At 52.9% G+C, this 24,308-nt stretch overlaps 1 protein-coding gene across 4 annotated transcripts in view; it reads left to right on the top strand.

Annotated features, from left to right (window-relative positions):
• PFKFB3 (6-phosphofructo-2-kinase/fructose-2,6-biphosphatase 3) overlaps positions 1 to 24,308 on the top strand; it is an 83,571-nt gene that overhangs the window by 44,644 nt on the left and 14,619 nt on the right. The window contains exons 1-6 of one of the 4 annotated variants that reach the window (XM_061179602.1): positions 13,021 to 13,424; positions 20,347 to 20,472; positions 21,456 to 21,552; positions 22,162 to 22,228; positions 22,690 to 22,764; positions 23,155 to 23,211. In XM_061179602.1, coding sequence (XP_061035585.1) covers positions 13,349 to 13,424; positions 20,347 to 20,472; positions 21,456 to 21,552; positions 22,162 to 22,228; positions 22,690 to 22,764; positions 23,155 to 23,211 — 498 coding nt within the window. In that variant the 5' untranslated portion in view covers positions 13,021 to 13,348. Of the gene's footprint in view, positions 1 to 13,020; positions 13,425 to 20,346; positions 20,473 to 21,455; positions 21,553 to 22,161; positions 22,229 to 22,689; positions 22,765 to 23,154; positions 23,212 to 24,308 lie in introns of those variants that run through there. The other 3 variants (XM_061179577.1, XM_061179594.1, XM_061179585.1) reach the window with 3 other exon arrangements.

Below are 24,308 nucleotides of genomic sequence, written 5' to 3'. Positions count from 1 at the left end.
AACCAAAGGCTGGAGACCAGGTCGTGTGTGTGTGTGTGTGTGTGAGTGTGTGTTGAGGAAACCAAGGGCTGCAGACCAGGTCATGTGTGTGTGTGTGTGTGTGTGTTGAGGAAATCAAGGGCTGGAGACCAGGTCGTGTGTGTGTGTGTGTGTGTGTGTGTGTGTGTGTGTGTTGAGGAAACCAAGGGCTGGAGACCAGGTCGTGGAGCCTCAAGAGGAGAAGAAGTCTACTAACACACCTCAGCCACCACCTCGGGCTGGGCCTGGATGATTCAGAAAATGCTAACCTTCATGCATGTGTTGAGTACTGGAGTGTTTGCCTGGGCACTTTTCGTGGTATCTGATTTGACCCCCTTCCCCACCTCGCAAGGTGCACAGGCAGCGATTATCCGGATTTTCCAGATGAGCGAGCTGCTCACCAGGGCGAGTGGCTCTCTGTCCCTCTCCGAGCCCTGGGGTTCCCTGAGTGGTTACGGAGGCTACTTCCAGCCCATGATGTGAGCCATATAGCATCACTGCAAATACGTTCTTCCTTCATCCAACATACTGAAGACGTCCTGTGTGCCTGACATGATGGCAGGCTCTGGTGATACACGGATGAATAGCTGTCTGTGTTTTAAGTGCTTATAGTCTAGTAATTACCATCCAGTTTCTATTTGCATTTCATTGAGAGCAATTAGAATCCTTGGAGAAGTGGAGGAGGTGCTTCCAGACCATCTAGAGGGCTCATGGGCAGAGGAGGGAACTTGGGTCCAGAGAGGGCAATCCCGTGACCTGGTACAGACAGGGTCAGGGCGGGGTCCAGGCTCCCAGCCCTAGCCCACGCCCCTCCCCACACTGCAGTCTCTTCCTTGCCCCCCACTCCCGCTGAATAAGCTTTGGAGACCAGACAGGGCTGGTTTGCGTAGTTGAGGATCCAAACCTGGGTTATCCATAGGTTCCCTAGTATCGCTTTTTGCCAGTCATTTCAAGAGCCTGGCTGTGATATTAACAGCAGGTCTTATGGTGTCAGTCACCATTCACTCCTCCCTAGAACCTGATTCCTTTCACATCGTGGGGCCAGTCCACTCTTGCTCTGCTGTGTGCCGTGGAAGGCTGTGTTCACGCTGCTTTAAAGCCCAGGAGTGGGCTTCTGAGCCTGAAGAGTGCATGTCTCATGGGGACACGACGGCTGCTCACACAGCTTGGAGGGTGGGCATCTGCCCTGGAGGAGGCGGCAGGTGGCAGAGAGAGAACTGAGGGAAGTTGCAGGAAGGGACATTTGTCTGTCTGGCCAGCAGCCCATCTAATAACAGAATGACCAGCCCGAAGCCACAGGTTCAAGCTGAGGCTTTGCGGGAGGGCCGTCAGCTTTCTAGATTGGGGTTTGTAGATGCGGTGTGGAAACAGCCTAGGGAACATGCAGGGTGTGGAGGGTGGGGATGTGAGCTGTTCCAGCAGCAGAAGAAGGTGCCAGGTGCGGGTGGGGGAGCGGCTGGGAGCTTGACCCTCTCCCCTGGCTCCACCTTCGCCTCAGCCGTGGCTAACCTGCAAGTCTGAAAATCATCACTTAGCCGGGAGATTGTTTAGCTAAAAACGGGGGTTCTGCTGCTAAGGATGATGGGAAGAGTGGCTACTGGGGTGAGTGATGGTTCATTTTGTGTGTCAACCTGACTGGGCCAAGGGGTGCCCAGGTAGCTGGTAAAACATGATTTCTGGGTGTGTGTGCGCGGATGTTTCTGGAGAGACTGCCTCTGATTCAGCGGACTGAGTAAAGCATATGGTCCTCCCCAAAGCGGTGTACACCATCCCGGGCCTGGGTGGGACAGAAGCGTGGAGGAAGGGCGAACTCGCTCTCTCGGCATGAGTTGGGGTGTCCATCCTCTTCTGTCCTTGGACATCGGACCTCGGAGCTCCTGGTTCTCAGGCCTTCAGACTCTGAGTGAATCCCCCCTGCTTTCCTGGGTCTCCAGCCTGCACACGGCAGCTGGTGGGACCTCTCAGCCTCCAAAACCGTATAATGAGTGTCTTTTTGTACATACATACATATTTCTCAGGAGAACCGTGACTATTACAGGAAGTAATGCAACCTCCCAGCTATGTGATGGATTTCACTGAGCAGGGTGGAGTGGCGAAGGTGGAGGAATCGGGGAACCTGTTTTCTAGCTTAGATGCCACCACCTGGCTGAGAGTTCAGGGAGAGATGCAGGGTCTGGAGAAAGCTGAAGGCTCGCTTTGCACAGAGCTCTTGGCTACAAAATCGTGAGCCCACTGTGTGCCAGGGGCTCTGCTGTGCACTCTTCATACGAAAACCCCATTGTATATAGGTGGGCATTGTCCCCGATGCATCGTTGAGCAAAGCCACTCTGGTACAGCAGGTCACACCCGCCTGATGTGGAATGAACACGATGTGAAATGATTTTGTTCGGTCTCCTCCCCTCTCCTCCTTCCCCATCCCTTGTGTTGTTGATGACGAGGGGCCTGGGTAAGGAGCAAAGTGGGGGAAGGCTGCCAGTCGGCAGGTGCAGACCGGGCTGTGGATGCAGAGGTCTGGGCTGACCGTGTCTTTTCTGTTTTTCTCCGGTCTCTCGAATTTGCTTTTTCCTGGTCTTTCTAGCATCCTCTTCTCCTCTGTCTTGTTTACCACCCTGTACATAAAATGAACCATTTTAAAGCACACAATTCAGTGGCATTTAGTACAGTCACAGTGCTGTGCAACCCTTGCCTCTATCCAATTCCAAAACGCGTTCATCACTTGGAAAGGAAGCCCCATCACCAGTAAGCAGTCACCCCTGTTCTCATCGGCCCCTGGCAAGCACTAATCTGCTTTCTGTCTGTATGGATTTACCTATTCCGGATATTTCCCATTGATGGAATCACACAGTACATAACCTTTTGTGTCTGGTTTCTTTCACTTTGCATAGTTGTATTAGTTTGCTCCGGCTGCCATGACAAATACCACGGACTGGGTGGCTTACACAACAGACACTTATTTTCTCATGGTTCTGGAGGCTGGAAGTCCAAGATGAGGTTGGGTTTCTCCTGAGGCCTCTCTCCTTGGCTTGCAGATGCCCGGCTTTTTGCTGTGTCCTCATAGGGCCTTTCCTCTGTGGGCATACACACCTGGTATGTCTTGCTGTGTCCAAATTCCTCTTCTTTTTTTTTTTTTTTGGCCATGCCACACGGCTTATGGAATTTTAGTTCCCTGACCAGGGATTGAACCCGGGCCCTCGGCAGTGAGAGCACGGAGTCCTAACCACTGGACCCCAGGGAATTTCCAAATTCCTCGTCTTATAGAGACACTAGTCAGGTTGGATGAGGGTCCATGCTAATGGCCTCATTTAACTTAATTACTTCTTTAAAGACTGTATGTCCAAATACAGTCACATTCTGAGGTACTAGGGGTTAGGGCTTCAGTGTATGAGTTCTAGGGGAACACAACTCAGTCCATACCTGTAATGTCTTCAAGGTTTATCCATGTTGCAGTGTGTTTCAATACGTCCTTCCTTTTCTTTTTAAATTTTTAAAAAATGTATTTATTTATTTATTTTTGGCTGCATTGGGTCTTCGTTGCTGCGCGCGGGCTTTCTCTAGTTGCGGCGAGCGGGGGCTACTCTTTGTTGCGGTGTGCGGGCTTCTCCTTGTGGTGGCTTCTCCTGTTGTGGAGCACGGACTCTAGGCGCACGGGTTTCAGTAGTTGTGCCTCGCGGGCTCTAGAGCGCAGCTCGGTAGTTGTGGTGCACGGGCTTAGTTGCTCTGCGGCATGTGGGATCTTCCTACACCAGGGCTCGAACCTGTGTCCCCTGCATTGGCAGGCGGATTCTTAACCACTGCACCACCATGGAAGTCCCCCTCCTTCCTTTTCATGACCGAATAATATTCCACTGTATGCATGGACCACAGTTTGTCTTTCCGTTCATCTCTTGATGGACACTTGGGCCTTTGGTTCTCGCGAAAAGTGCTGCTACACCCACTGCCTTTTTACATAAAGGAGTTACTGGGGGATGGGTGGCAGAGGAGGGCCAGGTAGGATGTGTACACTGTCCCCAGAGAGCAGTGCTAAGTGTCTGGGTGCAGATTCAAAGTCCAGCCTTCTGTATCAGGGCAGCGCTGGCCCTCCTAAAGCTGGTAACAGGTATTTGACAAGCAGCTGTGCTGTTGTGAGCTTGCCTTGGGGCAGTGAGGAGCTGCTGGGTTGTGTGAGTCTTTAGTGGATGTAATCACTGTTCAGGTGTTTGCACACTCTCCCTGGCATCTGTCTGGTCTCTTTATCTACCATGACTAATGGCTGAGTGATAGCTTTCTTACTGATGAGGAAACAGCAAGAACTATCAAAAAGAATAACTCCAGAGTTGTCCAACTTATCCTCAGTTTATCTAGTGATGTACTCTGAAAATCTTTCACCTACTGAAAGTCACGCAGCCCTTTTCTCATGGCAGAGGTGGGTTTTTGCCTGTTTCTTTTCCATCTGTGATTTGGGAGAGAGTGTTGTGCAGGTCCTAGAAGACCCTCAGACAGGGGACATCTGGGGTGGCTTAGTAGCTGCCATGGTTTTCCCTACTCCACAGTGAGTTTACCCAGAGCTGCTACATCAGTTTATGTGGGTCTTTCTTCACTTCTGGATTGTTTCTTCGATCTCTGTTCTGTGTTTGTGTCTATAAAATATTGTCATTGGGAAACTTTTCTGATAAGAAACAAAGCCACAAGTGTTCTAGGGCATATATCCATGCTCACAATGAAAACAAACCAGGTTGGTGTCAGAGAGGAACGGGTGGCCAGCCTTGTCTGTGTGGGGTCCCTGTGCCCCAGTGTCTGGTCCTCAGATTTTCTTCTTTAGAAGCTGGATTTTAGCAGTGCAGCCAGAGATGGTCAAGCCTAGGGAGACCAAGTCACAAACCAAACTGGTGAGAGAATGGTATTTAAACTAGATTACCCACTTGGTACGTTTCTAGGAGGATCATGGCTGCTGGTCAGAATAGAACATTCGGGTCTGCTCGCCAGTGGGCTGTCTGTGAGGGCAGGTAAGCGAGAGTTAGAGGGATTCTGTGCCTGGCGGGGCAGAGAAAGGAGCATGTGGGTTCCTGTCAGGGCTGCTGGCAGGAGCTATGTATCAGAAACTGATACATAGTTTCTCAGCAAAGTACCCATTAATTTATCCTCACTGCAGACAGCAACTTTTTTCAGGATCTGAGGACCCTTTACCACAACGTATAGTGTGGTTACAGATCCCAACATCCAGTTATGGGTTCCAGCACCCCGATCTTTTTCTACCCCACCCCCGCCTCTTGTTTTAAAGCCTTGGAGAGGAATTTTCCAGAATAAAGGTTTCTGGCCTGGTCTCCTCTTCTAGTTTCATAGGATAAATGCCCTCTGGGGGAGGAGTGGAAGAGAAACTGTCTCCATGCAGGGGCCTGTCTCTTGAGCTCCCCTTGACCCCATCTTCCTTACACACCCAGAGTGGAGATCCTGGAGCTAACGGTTATTTCAGGATCCCAAGACCATTACCTGCTTATTATAACCTGTTCTTAGCACCGTAACCAGAGGCCAGTCTTTTTTTTTGCCACTGTGGCATGCAGGATCTTAGTTCCCTGACCAGGGATCGAACCCGTGCCCCCGGCATTGGGAGCGCGGAGTTTTAACCACTGGGCCACCAGGGAAGTCCCCAGAGGCCAGTCTTTAACCAAACATGCATTCTGTCAAGTAGTGTTGACGGATACGTGCCACCAGCCCGGCTCTGTTCCAGGCCCCTCGGGATGGAAACAGCTGTGAAAGGGAGGAAGGTCCCTCCCGTCGTCTTGCTCATCCTTCTCAGTGCCCTTTGGGGACTTCTTCTTTCTCAGAACAGGAGCCAGTCGTCCTGAGGGTCCACAAGGTGCCCCCTGACTGCCCCTCCCCCTCCTCACTCTCCTGTCCTCTCTGTGCCACCCACCTGGCTCTTCCCTGAATCCAGATCCTACCCCAGCGCCTCTGTCCGTGTGTCTCCACTTGGACGCCCCTTACTCCAGATACCTGGAAGGGCGACCGAAGATGCAGGATGCAAAATGGAATGTGGACCATCTGGCCAACTTGTCACAGCACGTGTTGAAGGGACAGTATCTGGGCTATGTGAGGTTAACTAGGATCTAGTGCTGCGGTTAGCTTCTCCTGTTTCTTCTCACAACTGGAAAATCTTAAGCCAAGGTTGTCGCTCCTATGGGCCAGTGCTGCCCTGCAGCTACGGTGATGTCGTGCTGTTGACAGCCTGGCCGTAAAGATGTATTATCAACAATAGAAATTTGAAGCTTATCGAAGAATTTGAATAGTGTCTGAGAAGTAGGATCTTTCTTTTCTTCTTTCCCTTTGCTAATCAATTAGGACATCTTAAAACCTTTGAGAAGTACACAGAAAGCCCAAGGCCTCCTCTACCTCTTTTAAAAAATTTTTTAAAGCTGACTCAGTTTTATTTCATAAAATAGTAATTTGTTTTTAAATTGGATCAGCTGTGGTGTCGACCATGAGCCTTTTCTGCATCAGTAGGCGAGGCTGTCCCAGTATGAGGGCTGGGACTCTTTGGGAGGCTATCTCTCTGTCTTCATATGCTAAGTAGCAGTTTACATTGTAGGTTCATTTGAAAGTTTTTAGTTATTAATCTTCATAATCGTTTCTTAAGACGATTCTTATTTCCTCATTATATCCAAATACTAAGTAATTTAGACATTGTCATAGAAACCACTTGGATCCAAAGTTTTATTGTTGACTTTGTTATTGAGAAGAAGACTGAATGTTCTAGTTGGAAAGTAATTTAATTGGGTGACACTTGAAAGAATACCAGCCTAGCCGGAGATCTTGTTTTTTATTCCTTTGCTTATTAGCTATGTGATCACAGGGAAGTAATGTAATATTTCTGAGCCTCAGTTTCATTAACTCTAAGGGAAAAAGGTAGGGGCGCGCGCACACACGCGTGTGCGTGTCTGTGTATGTTTGTGTGTTAGGGACACTGTGAAATTCAAAAATGAATTCATAATTCTGACAAGGACCACATCTCACTTGACTCTGGAGACCCCGGGACAGTTGCTTTCAGTAAATACTTGTTTAATGTGGGAAGAAATGAGAGTTACTGACTTTTAGTTCCATGTTTGCTCTTGGGCTTAGCAGAGAAAGGCTGAAGGACAGTGAAATGGATATGAAATTCCCAGCGGATCTGCCCCCATTACATGCACACTTTCCTTATTCTCTCAACCTGGACTTTACCCTGAGCCTGCATTCGGCATAATCTTACCCAACACCTCTCTCTTAGTTCCCTACTTGTATTCTAATTCGTGTACATTTCCCCCTCTGGTCTTCAATTACAAGCTCTTGGGCGTGGGAGATCTTTCTTTGTCATACCCGGAGCGAGATGCAGCACGGAACACCTTGATGACAGCTGTTGGATCACCTGCTCTTCCTGGCTGGACCCGAGATTGTTGAGGTTCCGGTGCAGCCTGTTCTGTGTAGTGTCTGACACGCAGCCACTGCTTGTGAGCATCTATTACATGTGCCAGAAGATGCACAGTGAGCTGCTTATCTCTGTGGCTCCTCTTCCCTCCGGGAAAGACAGGCTCAGCATAGCCGTCTGGAGTCCTCAGCTGAACTCTGCATGTGTCTTCTCTTTATTTTGTGTTGTGCATGCAAGTTGGTGACAACAAAGACTACAAACCCACCAATATTCTCCCGACGATCTACGCAAAGCCCAGAAATAGAATCATCCCCCCACCCCAAGTAAAACACAGCTTGAGCTTGATTCCGTTTTTCCACAGGTGCAGGATTTGTGCAAATTCTGTTTGTATATTTGTGTCATTTGCAAGAAGCAAAGGTGTTAGGAACACATGCAAATCACTACAGAGTTCTTGGCTACCTTTCCGTCAGTTCCCTTCTCCCTCAATGCCTGGATCTATACCATCTATGCTTTTTTTCTTCTTTTTTTCTCCGGAATTTGAGCAAGCTGAGCTATCACCGATTTAAAATTGGGGGAGTTTTTAAAAAACTTTTTATTTTGAAATACAAGAAGTTACAAAATAGTACGTAGAGTCCCATGAACCCTTCACCCAGCTTCCTTTAATGGTGACCTCTTATATGACTGTAGTAAAATATCAAAACCAGGAAATTGACGTTGGTACAGGACTAGACTACAGAATATCTGATTTTTAAAAAGCACACATATTCTGAAGTCATAAAGTAATACTTTTAAACACAAATATGTCTTGATATAGGGTGAGGAGGTTGACAGGGAGTGTAAAATACTCTCAAAGCAAGAGCCTGGTGGGATGCTAAGTGTGAAACACCCAGGGGCAGTTTTAATAGCTTGGTCCCAAGGTCAGGGGCGTACACTCAGAAGAGGAAAGGCCTGCAGGAAGTGGAGGACCGCGGACTGGGCAGAAGGAAAGGAAACTTGCTGGTTCAGTAGGACTTCAGTTGTGACGCTTCACCCAGAGCCAGGTCATGGCCACATTTAACTGTCCTGATACTCTCGTAATGAGATGGGTAAGTCCCCTCATTTGGAGAAAAGTGTACGTGACATTTGTAGAAGAGGAATGATTTTTTTAAAATAGACTTTATTTTTTAGGACAGTTTTAGGTTCACAGCAAAATTGAGAGGAAAGTATAGAGATTTCCCATGTACCCCCTGCCCCTACTCACGGACAGCCTCCCCTGTTATCAATGTCGCTCACCAGATGGTACATTTTTACTAAGGGTGAACCTACACGGACACATCATTATCACTCAAAGTCCGTAGTTTACTGTGGGTTCACTCTTGGTGTTGTATATTGAATGGGTTTGGACAAATGTATAAAGACATGTATCCATCATTGTAAGATCATACAGAGCAGTTTCACTGCCCTAAAAATCCTCTGTGCTCCTCCTATTCATCCCTCTTTCCCCCCAACCCCTGGCAACCATTCATCTTTTTTACTATAGTTGTACCTTTTCCAGAATGTCATAGAGTTGGAATCATACAGTCTGTAGCCTTTTCAGATTGGCTTCTTCCACTTAGGAATATGTACTTACCGTTCTTCCATGTCTTTATCGTGGCTGACAGCTCATTTCTTTTGGGCACTGAATAATATCCCATTGTCTGGAGGCACCACAGTTTATTTATCGTTTCACCTACTGATGGACATCTTGGCTGCTTCCACGTTTTGGTGATTATGAATAAAGCTGCTATAAACCTCTGTGTGCAAGTTTTGAACTGGGTTTTCAACCTGCCGTTGTGGCATCGTGTGGACGTCCGTGCCTGTGTTCCCATTCACATGAGTTACATTTTATTTAGGAAAAAAAAAAATGTCGCCCTCTCCCCTGTCTTTGGCTTTGGATGGGTGGTGAGGTAAGGGCTTATTTCAGTCTTTTATTTGGCGTCTCTCTTCACTCTCTCGACGCAGGATTGTTCGCAGGAGCAAATGATGACACTTTGTGTCTAATTAGCAACTTCTGATTGCTCACGCCTGCCATGGCTTGTTCTGTCTCCTCTCACTGGACAGAAGGAGGTAGGTTCCAGCATGGTTTCAATGTTTAAATCTGGCTCACTGGCTTCTGATCGTGGAAATGGGGTTGCTTTTGGCTGAAGTTACAGCAGCATCGGGGAGCAGGGGTGAGGGTTAGATGCCTTTGGCCAGCAGAGGGAACTGAGAAGAGAGAGGTCATGGAGAAAACCCACCCCCACCATCCTTTCTGAGTCTGGAGCTAGCTAAGGAATTCGCTATAAATAAGCACCGCACCAGGCACTACTGTGCAAGAAGGGCTTTCTTTGCTGTCTCCTGCCAGACCACTCAGCTGTTCTGGGTGAGGTGGTCTGAGTCACAGTGTGCTCTGCCCCTCATCAGGACTCCACTCAGCACCCCCAGGTCAGGCTGTAGTCATCACAAGTCCCTTGGGGGCCATCTGCCCACTGTGTCAAGTAGAGGGTCCCAACTGGCTGGGTTCCTTGACCTTTGGCCTAGTTCTAACCCCTCTAATCGCTAAACTTCCCTTTACTCATTTAAAAGGATGACTGGATTATCTGGAAAATTCCTTCTAGCCTTAATAATGCCAAGGACCACGGGTCATAGAATCCCCCCCACCCGCCCCAGTACTTGGAGCTGTCCTATCTGTAAAACCATCATCGTATTCGAGGAATTTTTACATTCTCTGCTGCCTTTTCTGAAGGACGGCGTTCTGATCGTCGGCTTGGGGGGAGTTGGTCAAAGCCCTGTATAGTTGGATGCAGATGCGGTCGTTAGCAGAACTAGGGAAAGAGGTGGATGTCTAAAACAGTAAACACTGAACCAGTACGTTCTTGGAGTTCAGATGCAGTTGGGTTGTTTGTAAACGGCATTGCAGTGAATCAGTGTTAGCTTGCAGAAGGATGCTACGCTAATGTACGGCACTTGAGGATTGCAAGGGCCACACCAGTTCTAGCTGCCCTACCCCCCCCTTTATTTTAAAGTGTAAATTTGTCCTAGCCCCCCACTCATTCCCAGTTTGTTTGCACTTAGATATCAGAAGTGGGAGGGGGATTACGTGAAACTTCCATTTGCTGGCCCCCATTAGGTGTAGGAGGTGATGAGGGAGAACTTAGTCTCTGCTCTGTAGCCAGAACACCTAAGGCTCTAGGCGTTACCGACACCCGGGCCGGGAAGGCACCAGGTCTGGGTGTGGAGTGTGAATACTTAGCTAGAAGCTCCGAGGAACGTCAACCGCCTGGTGCCCTCAGAGCTGGACCCTGGTCAGACACATCCTCCAGATGACGAGATTAAAGATGTGCCTTCACTGGTGTGGACCGCTCTCCCGCTGAGCTGAGACCCACAGTTGTTTTCAAGCTTGGACCGCCATCCCCTGCCTTGCCCTTCAGCGTGTGCAAAAAAATCGGTGGGCAAGTACAGGCACGCGGGTACACCAGGTACACTGGGTCCTCCGGGAGAGACAAGTGTGCAAGCTTGTAGGGCTGCAGCCGTCCCCACCCCGGCCCCAGCGATCTGGGGGCGGCGACTTTCCGGCGCGGGCGCCAGCGCTCCCTCGCTGCTATTTTCCTCTTTGGATCAGACCACTCTTATTTCAGGAGTGGAGTGGGACTCTCCCTGGGGCGCTATAGGGTGTCATCTCTGGCATTTGCTCCCGGTACAGAAAAACAAGTCCAAATGCAGTGCACTCGGGTTTCTGAACAGCTGCCCAAGCGCCGAAACCAGACTGTCAGCAAAGCTGTGGGAGGGAGGAGAGCAGGGACTCAGGAGAGGGAGGTGGGGGTGGGAGTGGGGGGGTACCCAGGGTGGGGGCGGGGCGGGGGGAGGAGGAGGTCAAGGGCACCCTTTCGGTAGGCGACGCTCGTCCCTGGGCTGGGATGGGGGAAAGTGGGGGATGCCCGGGCTAGTAGGGTGCCTAGAGTGGGCGTCGGGGCGCGGGGCGGTGGGGGGGGGAAGGGGTCGAGGGTACCGCCGGGTGGGCAACACTGGGCGCTCCGCGACCCTGGGCGGGCTGGGAGGGGGATGCCTGGACTGGGGGTGTGCCTGGGGTGGAGGTTGGGCTGGGGGGTGGTTTGGGGCACCCGCCCGATGGGCGACGCTGGGCGCTCCCCGCCTCTGGGCGGGCTGGGGTGAGGGGAAGGGGGAGGCCCGGGGGGGCGGGGCAGGCGGGAGCCGCTTGACGGCCGCCAGGGAGCGGGCGCCGTCCCAGCCGAGCCATGCGGTACGTGAGCGACGTGTGGCAGCCTCTGCGCAGACTGTTCCGTGGCGGTGTGGGTTTCAGCGAGCGCCGCCTCCTTCCAATCACGGCGCAGCCCAGCGTGAGGGATACACCTCTGCAGGGCAGGGCTGCGCTGCGCACCGAGGCGTCACATACATGCCATGCCCTGTGCGGGCGGCAGCCCCCGCTCAAAGCAGCTCAGATCTTCACAGGGCGGCCACCGACCTGACTACACGACTGCCACATGTCGCCTGCTGATGCAAAGCTGCGGGGACCGGGGATGCAGAAGGGACACATACACCAAAAACTGGCGAGGAAGAGATGCAGTAGGGCTGCGCCGGTTAAATGGCACGACTTTTAGGGGTTTGCACAATCATGGTGGCGCCTCCCAATAGTTATTCCGGGGCTTGCAGTCAAGTAATGAATTGCACGTCGGAATAGGATCTATTTTATTTACTCTTCTACTCGGAGAGATAAAGGTATATCGAAAATATTGTAAACGGTGACCGTGAAAACCAAGATGCCACGTTCCATTTTGGTCCAGCCTCCGGGTCTCTCCCACCCCCTCCTCGTGCCCGGCATTCCGGGACCCGGGGTTCCAGGTCTTGGGGGCTGGGTGTTGGGGGAGCAATGTTCAGCACAAGTTGGGGTTTCTAAGGAATTCAGGAAATTGGGCGGGGTGAGGACGAAGGACCAGGGAAGCCCTCTCCCCGTGGGTGGCGGGGCCCGTGGTGGGTGACTCACAGGTATTATTAGGGAGCAGCTCTGGCAAGGAGTGACCCACAGGCGCTCTCAGCATCCTCCCTCTGGCTTCCCTCTAGGGTAGCAGAGACACCACCCTCCCCCGGGTCCCCTCTAACCTCTCTGCAACCTTTAACCCTAAACCCGCGTCTTCACCTTGACTGTGCCTGACCCGGAGCTCGTGCTAAAAATGCAGAGTATGGGTGTCCCATTCCCAGAGAGACCGAGTCAGCAGGATGCATTAAGCATGCCAGGAGATTCGGCAGAGGGGCTCCGTGGACCACACTGGACGGTGCTGTTTCTTTCCTCCCAGCGCAGTTGAGGTGATTATTCTGGGAAGCTGTGCAGGTCGCTTTTAGGGGATGATAGGAGGAGGCTCACGGAGTAGCACTTTCAGCCAGGGCTGGTTTAGGGCATTATCCGAGGGACCGCAGTAGCCGGGCGCGCCGATGTCGCCGGCCGGCAGGGGGCGCCAGCAGGCTGTCTCCTGGCTGGGCCATCCTCCTTCCACGTGAAAGGGGGATGGAACACGAGGAATGCGTCCCCGCCCCGGGGCTGACGTGTGCGTCTCTGCCGGCCCGGATTCTTAAAAGCCCGGGAGGAGCGCTGGGCATCCCAGCAGAGCCAGAGAGGAGGCGAGTTGGTGGGGACCGCGGCGCACTCGAGCCGGCACACGGGGACCGCGGCTGTCACGGCGCTCCGAGCATCCCGGGGCTTCCCGAGCGGAAGAGTCCAGCCCTGCGGGAGCTGCGGGTGCAGCCCCAGCCCTCCCGCCCCTGTCTGGGAGCCTCACGCCTCGGGCGAGCGTCCGTGATTTAGCACAAAGCACGTTTCCAAAAAGCCGCGCTCTCGCGCACGCACCCCCTCCCCCCTTTGTTTCGGGGGTCGCCAGATCTCTCTCCTCCCCAAGTCCGAATTCTTCAGAAGGGGCGGAGGGCCGCCGAGTCTCGGCTGAGAAGATGCCCTTGGAGCTGACTCAGAGCCGGGTGCAGAAGATCTGGATCCCGGTCGACCACCGCCCCTCGTTGCCCAGATGTGAGTGCAGACGTGCGCGGGGCCGGGCTGCCGGGGAGGGCGCGCCGTGTGGACAGCGAGGCCATTGTGTGGCGGGCGCCGGCCGGGCGCTTTTGTGCCGGCTCCCCTGCTCCGGCGCGCTCGGGCGGGCCGGGCGCCGCCCTCCACGCTGTCCCCGAGGCCCGGCCCAGGCGCCCCCAGCTCCTCCCCGCCGGCCTCAGCGCGAGGCGGGGACGGCCCGGGCGCTGCGCCTACCCTGGCCGGCGTCAGGGGCGCTGTGGCCCGGCCCGGGGTCTCCGCGGAGCTCCACTCCGCTCGCGCCGGGAGCGCAGAGGGACCCGGAAACGGCGAGCGCACGGGACGGGAGGCGCGGAGCGCGGCAGAAAGTCTCCGCTTTGGGGAGGCGTGCGAGGGGACGTCGGCGTGTCCCCCGGCCCGGGCCCCGCTCCCGGACGCCCACCGCGCCTCCTCGGGTCTCAGCCCCCTTTCTCTGTCCGTCGCTACCTCCCCTCCTCTCTCTCTCCCTCCTTCCCTCCCTCCTTTTTACCTCTTTCCATCTCGCCTTTCCCTCCTATATATTTATATCTCAACCTCTATATTTCCACCCCCTCTCACTCCATCTTTCTATATGTTTCTCTCTCTTTATATATCTCCTGTTTTTCTCTCTTCCTTTCTATGAATTTCTAATCTCCTCTCTCTAGTTCTGTTCTTTACCTCTGTCTTCTCTGTCTTTACTGCTGTCTTCCTCCCTCCTCTCTTCCTTTCCCCGCTCCCACCTCTAGCTCCTGTGCTGGGGCCTACAAGAGAGCTGTCTGGAACCAAGCCTTTGTGCAGGTTTTGGGGGGGGGGTCTGCGGATGGGTGACTGCACAGTTGGCAATGTTTCCCACGTGCGCGCGCGCACACAGACACTCACTGAGCTCGGAGTTTGCTGGCAGTTCACCTCCTCGCCCTGTCCGTCGTGGCCCATAAATGCTTTGGGAAGGTTTACCTTGGGCTCCATCCCCAGCCAGGGAGAGAGCCACTTCTTAAAAGGGTGGTTTGAAGGCGACACCACTCCTCCAGGGAACCCGCCCAGGAGCCTATCAGGTGGCCAGGCTGAGACAGTGGTGTTTTGCTCCAGGTCAGGTCAGGTTGCCCGAGAAGTAAACGTGGGCTACCAGGTGCAAACCCTCCAGGTGGCTTTTAGGCATCCACAGAGTCTGAGCACTAGGTGGCCTGCTGACCTTCTCTGCTGCCACGTTTTTCAGGGGATGGTCACCAAGGCCACGGTGACAGCTCCTCTCCCCAGGCTTTGCCCGGGTGTGAATCACACCCCCCCGCCCCCCACCAACCCCGGACCTGCCCCAGGAGGTTGGGAGAGCTGGCCCTGGGGTGCTCCTAGGTCGTCCTGTTGATGAGGACTTGGCCAGGTGCTCCCCACACTGGGCGCGGGGGGGCTCCTGCACCAGCTTGATCCCTCAGGTCCAGCGGGCTACAGGAGCCTGAAAGACAGCTAGGCTTCTTTATGAGGTAGCCGAGGGCTGGGGGCCTTGCAGATGTCTTGTTCCGCCGGCCTTTCAGGTATGCTCTTACATAGCTCGCTGTTGAACAGGCTGACCACGGTCCGGTTGTATTTCTGTAAAACCTATTGGTAGTGAGGAATGCCCCGCCTGAAATCCTGAGGGAGATGGCGAGATGCAGAAACAGCCCCAGCCTTTTTGACTTTTGAATAAAAGATATTTATGGAGTGCTCGGTAAACTGTAATGGGTCATACAAATATGGGTTGGTTCTCTAAACGCCTGTATGTATGCGCATACAAATGCACACACACATTTAGTCGTTCCCTGGGGTTCACGGTGGGGTGAGGACTGGGAGGTCCAGCCGGTGCCGGGGTGCTGAGATTGGCTGGCATCCGCTCAGCCGCGTGATTGTGAGAGACACAAGTATGCAGCCATGCTTTTCCTCCAGGCTTCAGGGACCCATCCATTAGAATCTATCAGTCTGCACGTCTCACACGCAGATGAGAGATTTGCCTGAAAATCCCTGTCGGAACAATTCACGGCTTGAGGTGGGGGGGGCTTGCTAAAGCTGATGGATTAAGTCTCCTGTCCCCGCCCACTCCTGGAATCCCTGCATGTGGCTGTGGGGTTATGTTTTTTTCTTATGAAAATATCTGTACCCTGGATATTTACTGCTTGCATGCCATTATTTTAAGTAGCAGTGTCTGTCTCTGTTTATATAGTCACATTTGTCTCTCGTCCAATAGCGAAGAGAGGGTATCCCTTCTTGGCGTCTTTCCAGATTCCCTGCCCCTCCCCCCTTCTTTCATGGCATTCGGAACATTGGGTGGATTTTCTCCCTTCTGAACCTGTTCCCATCTTTCTAAGTGCTGTCCTAGTTGGGGGTCTACAGCAGCCTCCTCTGAGATGTGAAAACTACAAGAGGGCAGGGGAAACACTACTGCTGATGTATAAAGAACAGTCAAACAAGCACAGTACAGAGCCCCAGACTGATTCTTTTGGTGGTATTTCCACCTCTGAAACACATCGGTTAGGGGCCCCGTTGCTACACCTTCATGGTGGTAAATGCTTCTTACAAAACCTGCAGCTTCCTTCAAGTGCAGACCGTAACTCAGGGAGACTTACTGACTTGGTGAATCAGCTAAATGGACAAGGAAGTAAATTCTCGACTGGCAAGAGCTGGCGATCCTTTCTGTTTGTCATCACAGAAAGCTGAGAGTTCTGTGTACAGGTCTGGACCTACTTACCGTTTCCCCGCTCAGAATCTAGTTTCCTCATCTCTGTAAAGTAGGTTGTGTACTGTCTGCTGAGAGAAGGTTTCATCTCAGCAGGGGCTTAGCTCCACTGATGGTTTTCCAACTTAAAGAGGGAAGGAAGGGAAGGAAACCTTCCAGAGAAATCCTGACCTTATCCTTGGGTGGCCACTATAATTTATAGAGGTGATTCTTGGCCCTGACTTCACATTAAAATCATTTGGGGGAGACTTTGGGAAAAAAATTCATGCTGGTACCCCACACCAAGTTAGAATTGCTGCAGGTGGGGCCCGGGCATCCTGGTTTTAAAAAGCTTCTTAGGTTCAGCCACTGGTTGAGAACCGCTGATTGAGGAAGGAGGGATTGAAGGATTTCGGGTGAGAAAGACCGAGGTGAGCCCCAGGTCTGTCCCTCACTGCCTGTGCAGGGGGACCTCCTTCACTTGTGGGTCCTGGTTCCCTCGTGTCTGGGATGATGAAGCCTTAATGGCTGATGGAGGCCAACGTAGCAAGTATCTTACACATATTATCTTGTGATTAATTCTCCCGAGAACCTTTATGAAGCATCCCTGCATTTCACAGAAAGGGAAAACCGAGACCCTGAGAGATCAAGTAACTTGTCCATGGCCCGAGGAAGTGCCAGGGCCCGGCTTTGAACTCTGCTTGGCTCTAGACCCTCTCAGCCACCATGCTGTTGTGTTGTCAACTGATTCACTAAAATGCCCATCCCTCGCTCTCTGCCAGAGAGCGTGTCGGGTTGGGAGGGCTGTTTGCTGCACAAAGGTTAGGCGCGAGTTAAAATGTGCGTGCAAAGCAATGAATGAGTTTGGCATCCACCACATAGTCCAGAAGAGCTTTGAAAAGAGATTTTGCTGAGCTGGGGTCTCCCTACCCCGCAGAGCCTCAGCCCACCTGCCTGGGGCAAGCTCACTTAGATGTTTTGTTTTGTTTTTTTAAAGATTTTTTTTTTTTGATGTGGACCATTTTTAAAGTCTTTATTGAATTTGTTGCAATATTGCTTCTGATTTATGTTTTGGTTTTTTGGCCGTGAGGCATGTGGGATCTTAGCTGCCTGACCAGGGATCAAACCCACACGCCCTGCATCAGAAGGCGAAGTCTCAACAACTGGGCCGCCAAGGAAGTCCCTAGATGTGTATTCTTAACACGGACCAAGCAGACTCTGTGGGCTGGTGTGATCTCAGGAGAGGGTTTGTGTCCAGCGGAGCACTGTCCAGGGCCAATCACATGGACCCATTCCCCAGAGAGCCCCTCTTGGGCAGTGGCATGACCGCAGGGTCACAGCAGGGCTTCCTGTGCAGCATGTGGTTTGCCCTTGCCTGGCAGCAGCAGGGGAGCAGGTTGCCATGGTTACTGTAGACACGTGGCCGTGGAAGTTCCATGGGGCCATCCTGAGCACTGGCCCTGTCTACAGCTGCAGCTTGGCCGTCGGTCTTCCATTAGTTCCCCTGAAACTCGGCACTGAAACATGACTTACCTACTCGTAGGGAAAGAGCACAAGTGATGTGGCATCTTTTTGAGGTTAACATTTTGGAGCGCCTCTGAGTAGAAGAAAGCTTGCAGGAGGTATGGGAGCAGCGGCAAAGTGTCTTCCATTGGTTTCTTTTATTTTCTGAGCCTGCGTTGTGGTGTCCGTACCGTGGGCCAGGACAGCTGTCCTGCCTGCTTGAGGTAGTGGGTTACATCGATCAGAGAGGTTAGCAGCTCAGTCAGGGAGCAGGGCTAGAATTGGAACCTGCGAATGCAGCCTCTGTCCAGGGGCTTCAGACGATTGCTTCTTTACCCCTCTAACCTCTGTGTATCCCCTTACACACAAGTACTTTTTGGAAAATCTTGTGAAAACCCCTGTGCTGTTGGGGAGGAAGATGAAAAGGCAGAGCTCCAGGGAGGAAGGTATGAGAGGTGGGAGGGTTAAAAAGTTCTGCAGAGAAAAAGAAACTGAGAGTCAGAGGGGAACTGAAGCAGAGGCAGGTGATTATAGGACCATGAAAGCACTTGAGCTGTGTTGTGAGTTTAAAAAAAGAGGGGGCAGGAATGAAGAAGAGTAAAACCCGAAGGTTTAGCCACAAGGTTTTGTGGTTTCCCTTCTCTCTTGGGGACCCTTGCGCGGAGGGGCAGCTGCAGGCACCTTTGGCCATCCCTCTGGCAGCTCTCTGAATCTCATGCAAGAAGCCAAAGGAAGAGAGGAATCATTTCTGCTTCGCCAGACAAAGGAGGGATGGTTTGTTTGGGTTTGAGATCCAGCTTGAATTTTTGGCTTCGGATATGTACTCTGCCATGTCTTTATGGTTTTTTTTTTTTCCTCCCAAAGTGTCTACTGCCAGAGGAGATTTGCGCATACGATTAGTGGATATAGAAGTAATCCCCGATTTGATAAATCGGTCAGCCTCTGTCTCTGTTTCCTTGGCATGAGTCCAACAAAAGTATTCCATGTATGTGCACAGCTGAGAGTGTGTGTGTGTGTGTGTGCGCGCGCGCACGTCTGTCTCTGTGTGTGTCTGGATGCTCTTGAGAGCAGTGGCACGTGGGGACATCAGATAAGACCAGGGGAAAACCGGTGGCTTGGGGGAAGGGTGAGCAAAATGAGTATTGTTTCCAGGCACAAGCGAGGACACTTTCACTTTCTCATGTGTCACCTGCAGTTGCCAGAGTGACACATGGCCGACTGGTACTTCTTTGCCCCACTCGTGTGCTCACGCAGGGCAGGGAAATGGCCTCTCTTTTCTAGGAACCTGTTTGTTCCCGGCCGATGGCTGCTGGGGAATCCCAGCCAAGGGTTTCTGTGGCTCCCTAGTGTCTCCTGGCCTCCCGATGGCCTTTTTCCTCCTCCTCCTTGCTCTGCGTGGAGAAGGTCACCGGTGGTCTAGAAACATGACAGGAGACACAGCCCCTGTGTGCGGTGCTTGCTGCCTCTGTGGCCCCAGCCTGCAGGTCCAGGGGCAGACCCTGGAACAGCATGGCCGGTGTTTGAACACGTGACCTCAGTTTGGCCCCCAGGCCCAGCATCATGGGGCTGTGTTGGGGTGTCCAGCTTAAGAGGAGGCGTCTCCTCAAGCCTGTGCTGTCAGTGGCCTGGCGGCCCTCCCTGCCTCCCCTCTGCTGGTCAGGGAGCGGGCAGGCGGCTGGTCTCTGGCTCCCATGGGCAGCCCCAGGCTCGAGAGCACTCTCGTCACCAGGATGCCGGAGAATCTCAGGGGCAAGACACCAGCCAAGGAAACACTGCACCTGAAATGTCCAGAACAGGGTTCTTTGGACTGCTTTCTTCAAACCCAGTGAAAACCTCTCTCCCTGCTGTTTTGTTGAGATTCTGAGGAACATGGGACAGTGGTTCAGCAGCGAAGTCAGGAGGGGATTCACAAGCAAGACCCTCTGGGTTTCCGGGGGCCCTGCCGGGGCCCATGTGACCTGGTGTCAGCCTGAACTTGGAAGGGGAGGAGGAGGAAAGGGCAGGAGAGTCTCAGGGACAGAAAAATTTGTGGGAGTCAGCCTTCCGGGTCCCTGACCTACTTCCATTTGATAAACTCTTACTTGTGAAAATTGCCTTTTAAAAATTACTTATTTTAGGAAGGCCATGCAGACTTCGTGCATGGCGGTGCGGAAATTGACAATAGGCTTCTGTCTGTAATTTGGCCACCGCTGGGGCCCCGCCCCCCAGGGCTCCTACTTGCCGCCTCGATTTACATGTTATATTGCATCTGAAACAACCTCTCCTACTGATAACCTCATCATCATTAGTGAGCCTTACACCCCCAGGGGTGCTTTCTGCTCTGGGGTTAGTAATTGGTTCCTGGCTGGGTTTTGGGCCCTCAGGTGTCAGGCTGGGAATTTGGGGTCCCTGCCGTGTGGACCTCAGAGCAAGAGAGAGCTGTGTGACCAAGGGTTCTGGCCACCAGGGGCCCAGTCCCGCTGGACTGTAAAATGTAGGGGCTTCGAGGTGGGAATGAAAGCCGTGTGTCCGTGGAATTCTTTCTTTTCTTTTCTTTTTTGCCACACCGTGAGGCTTGCAGGATCTTAGCTCCCTGACCAGGGATCGAACCCATGCCGCCTGCATTGGGAGCACGGAGTCTTAACTGCTGGACTGCCAGGGAAGTCCCCCGTGGAATTCTTTAAAGCCTGTTGTGGGCCCCGCTGGCTGCTTTATTCATGGCCCTTTCTGTGTTGCTCTCCCCAGCCTGTGGGCCGAAGCTCACCAACTCCCCAACGGTGATTGTCATGGTGGGCCTCCCCGCCCGGGGGAAAACGTACATCTCCAAGAAGCTGACCCGCTACCTCAACTGGATTGGCGTCCCCACGAAAGGTGAGCCTGTGCCCCCAGGCCAGGGCTGTCAGGCTGAAGGCACCCTCCCGCTTGCCATGACCGCCCCCCCAAAAAAAGAATGGCCTTTCCCTCTCCAGCTGCTGGGACTCTCTTTGCAGGGCCATCTGGGGGGTGCTGTCCCTGTAGTTGAGGGACACACTTTCCTTTCCGGCTGTGCCACCCACCACCCTGTATGCACACCCTGCTGTGTATGGGAGGGGGAGGGTCTCTTTTCACTGGCTGCTCTCTGGTTCCCACTGCCCTGCATCCTGCCCAGCTCAGCCCTCACCTCCTCCAAGAAGCCTTCTCTGACCACCGCAGTCTGTGCGGATCTTTTCCTTTAAGTTCCCCAAGCCCTTAGTTGTGACACTCCTCCACTGACCGTCATAAAGTGCTCTGTACTCTTGATTATATTTTTGCGAATCTTCGCCTGGTCTTCCCACCTGCACGGGGGGTGTTGAGAACGGGGACTAATTTTTCACATTTGCTGCCCACCCCGCCCTGTGCCCAGCGCAGTGCTTCCTACACTAAGCGCTGGCTCAGCACCCACTGCCCACCCTGGGTGCGGGCTGCTGATCTGCAGAATGGCTGCTGTGGCCCCAGCCATGTGTATGAGCCCTTACTCCCCCCACCCCCAGTGTGTTGGCGGACATCATGACCCCGATTTTCACTAGGCCTGTGGCTGCCACCTGCTCTCAGGCTCAGGCTCCAGCCCCTGCCTGGAGAGGCTGGCCTGCAGACTGGGCCATGGGAGGCGACCCCGGAGAAGCAGGGTGCTGGGTCTGGGGGAGCTGGGCAGCCTTCCAGGCCAAGCGATGCTGGCACAGGACACGGAGCCCACTGTCTGGTTCCCGGGTCTTATTGGGATCTTATTCAAGTCGTGTGCTGGCTTGCTTTTCTTTTCTGGAAAGAGCGATCCTGACCATGAGAGGCCCTTCTAGTGGTCAACGTGGTCAGCTAAGGGGCCTTTCTTTTCCATCCAGTGTTCAACGTGGGCGAGTACCGCCGGGAGGCCGTGAAGCAGTACAGCTCCTACAACTTCTTCCGCCCTGACAATGAGGAAGCCATGAAAGTCCGCAAGTGAGGCCCGGGCTGCGGTGGGCAGAGGGGGACGGGCGCTCTGTAGCGCCAGGTTGGGTGAGAGAGAGGCAGCTGGTCCCCCTCCTTGTGTATCAGCATGAGCCCCTCGGCCTCTGAGCCTCACTGATCCCGCTGACCGACAACAACATCTCATTAGGAGTGAACTAAATCATTTTCCTGGAAAATCATCTGTTTACGTTGGAAAAGGATTTTCTTTTCAGCTCAAAGTGACCAGGGAACCAAAGTGTGACAGTTGCACTTTAGAATCACTTGGGAGCTGGGCACAGCCCTGCCCAGATGGGTACAGTGGGCATTTGTGGGCAGGACCTGGGCATCCGTGTTTTGAAAGCTCCCAGGGGAATTTCAGTGTGCAGCCGGCACAAGGCCGAGTCCCAAGTGCTGCAGCCATGTGTGCGGGGCTCCCATCGGGGGCCTCGGGCCTCCCATCGGGGGCCTCGGGCCTGACGGTCCCGCCTGCCTGAGCAGTTTAGCAGTAGAATCACAGGTCACCCTGCTCGTTGGGGTGAATTGGGGTGAATTGGGGGTGCCTGCACGTCCCCCTGCGATGGCCCGGCTCTGACGCGCCCATGCTCTTTCTGTGTGTTGCAGGCAGTGTGCGCTGGCTGCCTTGAGAGATGTCAAAAGTTACCTGACGAAGGAAGGGGGCCAAATTGCGGTAAGCCTGGAGTATAAGCCCTGTCTCCGATCCCAGCGTGATGGTGCCTTGCGGGGGAGGGGAATGTAGACAGAGCTGTGTGGGGACACCTCCGGTGGGGACGGGTGTCTGGCCTGAGCTGTGAGGGAAGCAGGGGGCAAGGGCAGCACAGGGACTCGGGAGGAAGGTGATCGTCGGGCGGACTCGGGGGCACAGGCAGCTGGACCTGGGGCGGCTGCAGCCGAGGGAGCCAGTGTCCCTTCCTTGGGCTCCCTCCCCTGCGTATGGCTGTTGTTCCTTTGCTTTAAGTTCTATTCCCACCCCTCCCCTTCCATCCTTGAGTGCAGGAGGCAGTGGGGGACCTGGGAGGGTGAGGTCTCTCCTGGAGCCCCAGGAAGTGCCAGGCCTGACCTCTGGTGGTTTGGTAAACACTGTTCAACTCAAACTGGGCTCTCTTCACTGCCCTTCTTTCTCCCTGCCAGGTTTTCGATGCCACCAATACTACTCGAGAGAGGAGACACATGATCCTTCATTTTGCCAAAGAAAATGATTTCAAGGTGAGCCTGATTTCTTGTCTCGCCTCGGAGCGCTCAGGAGCAAGGGAAGCCCCGGAGGGATCGGCTGGTTCCTGTGTCTGGAGCACCTGTGCTCCATGCTCGGGCCTTCCCCTCCCGCTGCCTGGGTTTTGCTGCCTACAGATTGGGCCTGACTGGTGGGGGCTCTTAGGGGTTACAGCGACTAGGGAGGGGGAGGGGGAGCATCCCTCTATTGGGGGCGGGTGCAGAGGACTCAGGACTGAGTGGCTGGTTCCTTTTTCTGTATTTGGGGATTTATGAGTGGGGTCCTTTCTGCTCCATCATGGTAGTGACATCACAGTGATACCAAAGTTGGCCCTTTGTGTTACGACATTTGTTGTTTCTTAGCGTTTCTGTCTTGCTTCGTCCCAGGTGTTTTTCATTGAGTCTGTGTGTGATGATCCTACAGTTGTGGCCTCCAACATCATGGTAAGACCCTTTGTAGTGTGCTAATCTGAGAAAAGTGAGGGACTGGGTCAGCCCAGAGAAGCCACCCTGAGAACGAGCTGGCTCTCCCCCCGCTGGTTGTTGATTTTGTCTGAGGAGGGATCGGGGGGGGGGGGGTCAGAAGTACAGAGCGGTATTTAACTTAAAAGCACATTCTATGACTTGGACTGGCTTTATCAAGGTCCTTTCAGACGGTTGGCAGAAAGCTGTCTTTGTGGGACATAAGAGAGGAACTGGGGGACCTAGAACAGTTTCTGTTGGTGGCAGGAGCTTGGCAGTTGGGGGGTGATGGGGCTGCTTAGGGCAAAGAGCAGCTCACCCCTCCAGACGGGAAAGGAGGTAGCAGGCTGGTCTCTTTTGCTGTAAAGGCCCCTGGTAGGTAAGAATGGTTGTGTATTGACAAAAGCACATGGGACTCAGCAGACAGAAGGCAGAATTCCCAAATTTGGGAAGAATGTGGGTGGTTAAACTATCTTCCTGCTCCTCTCCCTGTACCAAGGGGAAGTTGCCCGGGTAAATTGAGGGTAATTGGCAGTTTAATTTGATTAATTCTTAAATTTTATTTGATAGCAATAGATCATAAACAGAAACGGTTACTATGAAGACTTCACCGCAGTTCCCTTTCTTATATTGTAGATAATTTCTTCTCCAGCTTAAATACATCAGAGTAAGACGTTACCTGTAAAGAAAAGCTGGTCCGACACTTCTACAGGGAACGCTAGAGTTTGGCCACATACAAGTGTGCATCCTTTAAAGGGATGCTGGGAGTTAGTTAGCTTTTGGTGTTGTGCCTTTTTTCCAAGGCAGTGGGAATATTTACACGCATTTCTCAGAAATGAGTTCATATTTCAGGAAGAGCTATTGAAATGGTAGAAAATCAGTCCAGATTGGTTTCAGTGGCCCCAAAGGAAGAGGCTCAGGGTATGAGGAAACAGAAGTTGCCATGTTCTAAACAAAGGGTTTTGCTGTATTTCTTTGGTTTGGTTCTACCATTTCCACTTGGTAGGGAAGCAGAGTGCAGCTGCAGAATCGTTTTTCCCCAGTGAGCCGTCTACACTCGCTTTGGCCAGAAACTGTCT

This window comes from Eubalaena glacialis, chromosome 2 (genome assembly GCF_028564815.1).
Source record: "Eubalaena glacialis isolate mEubGla1 chromosome 2, mEubGla1.1.hap2.+ XY, whole genome shotgun sequence".
Lineage (NCBI taxonomy): Eukaryota > Metazoa > Chordata > Mammalia > Artiodactyla > Balaenidae > Eubalaena > Eubalaena glacialis.
Note: the sequence above shows the minus strand (reverse complement) of the source record. Positions and strands in the feature narration are given on the sequence as shown.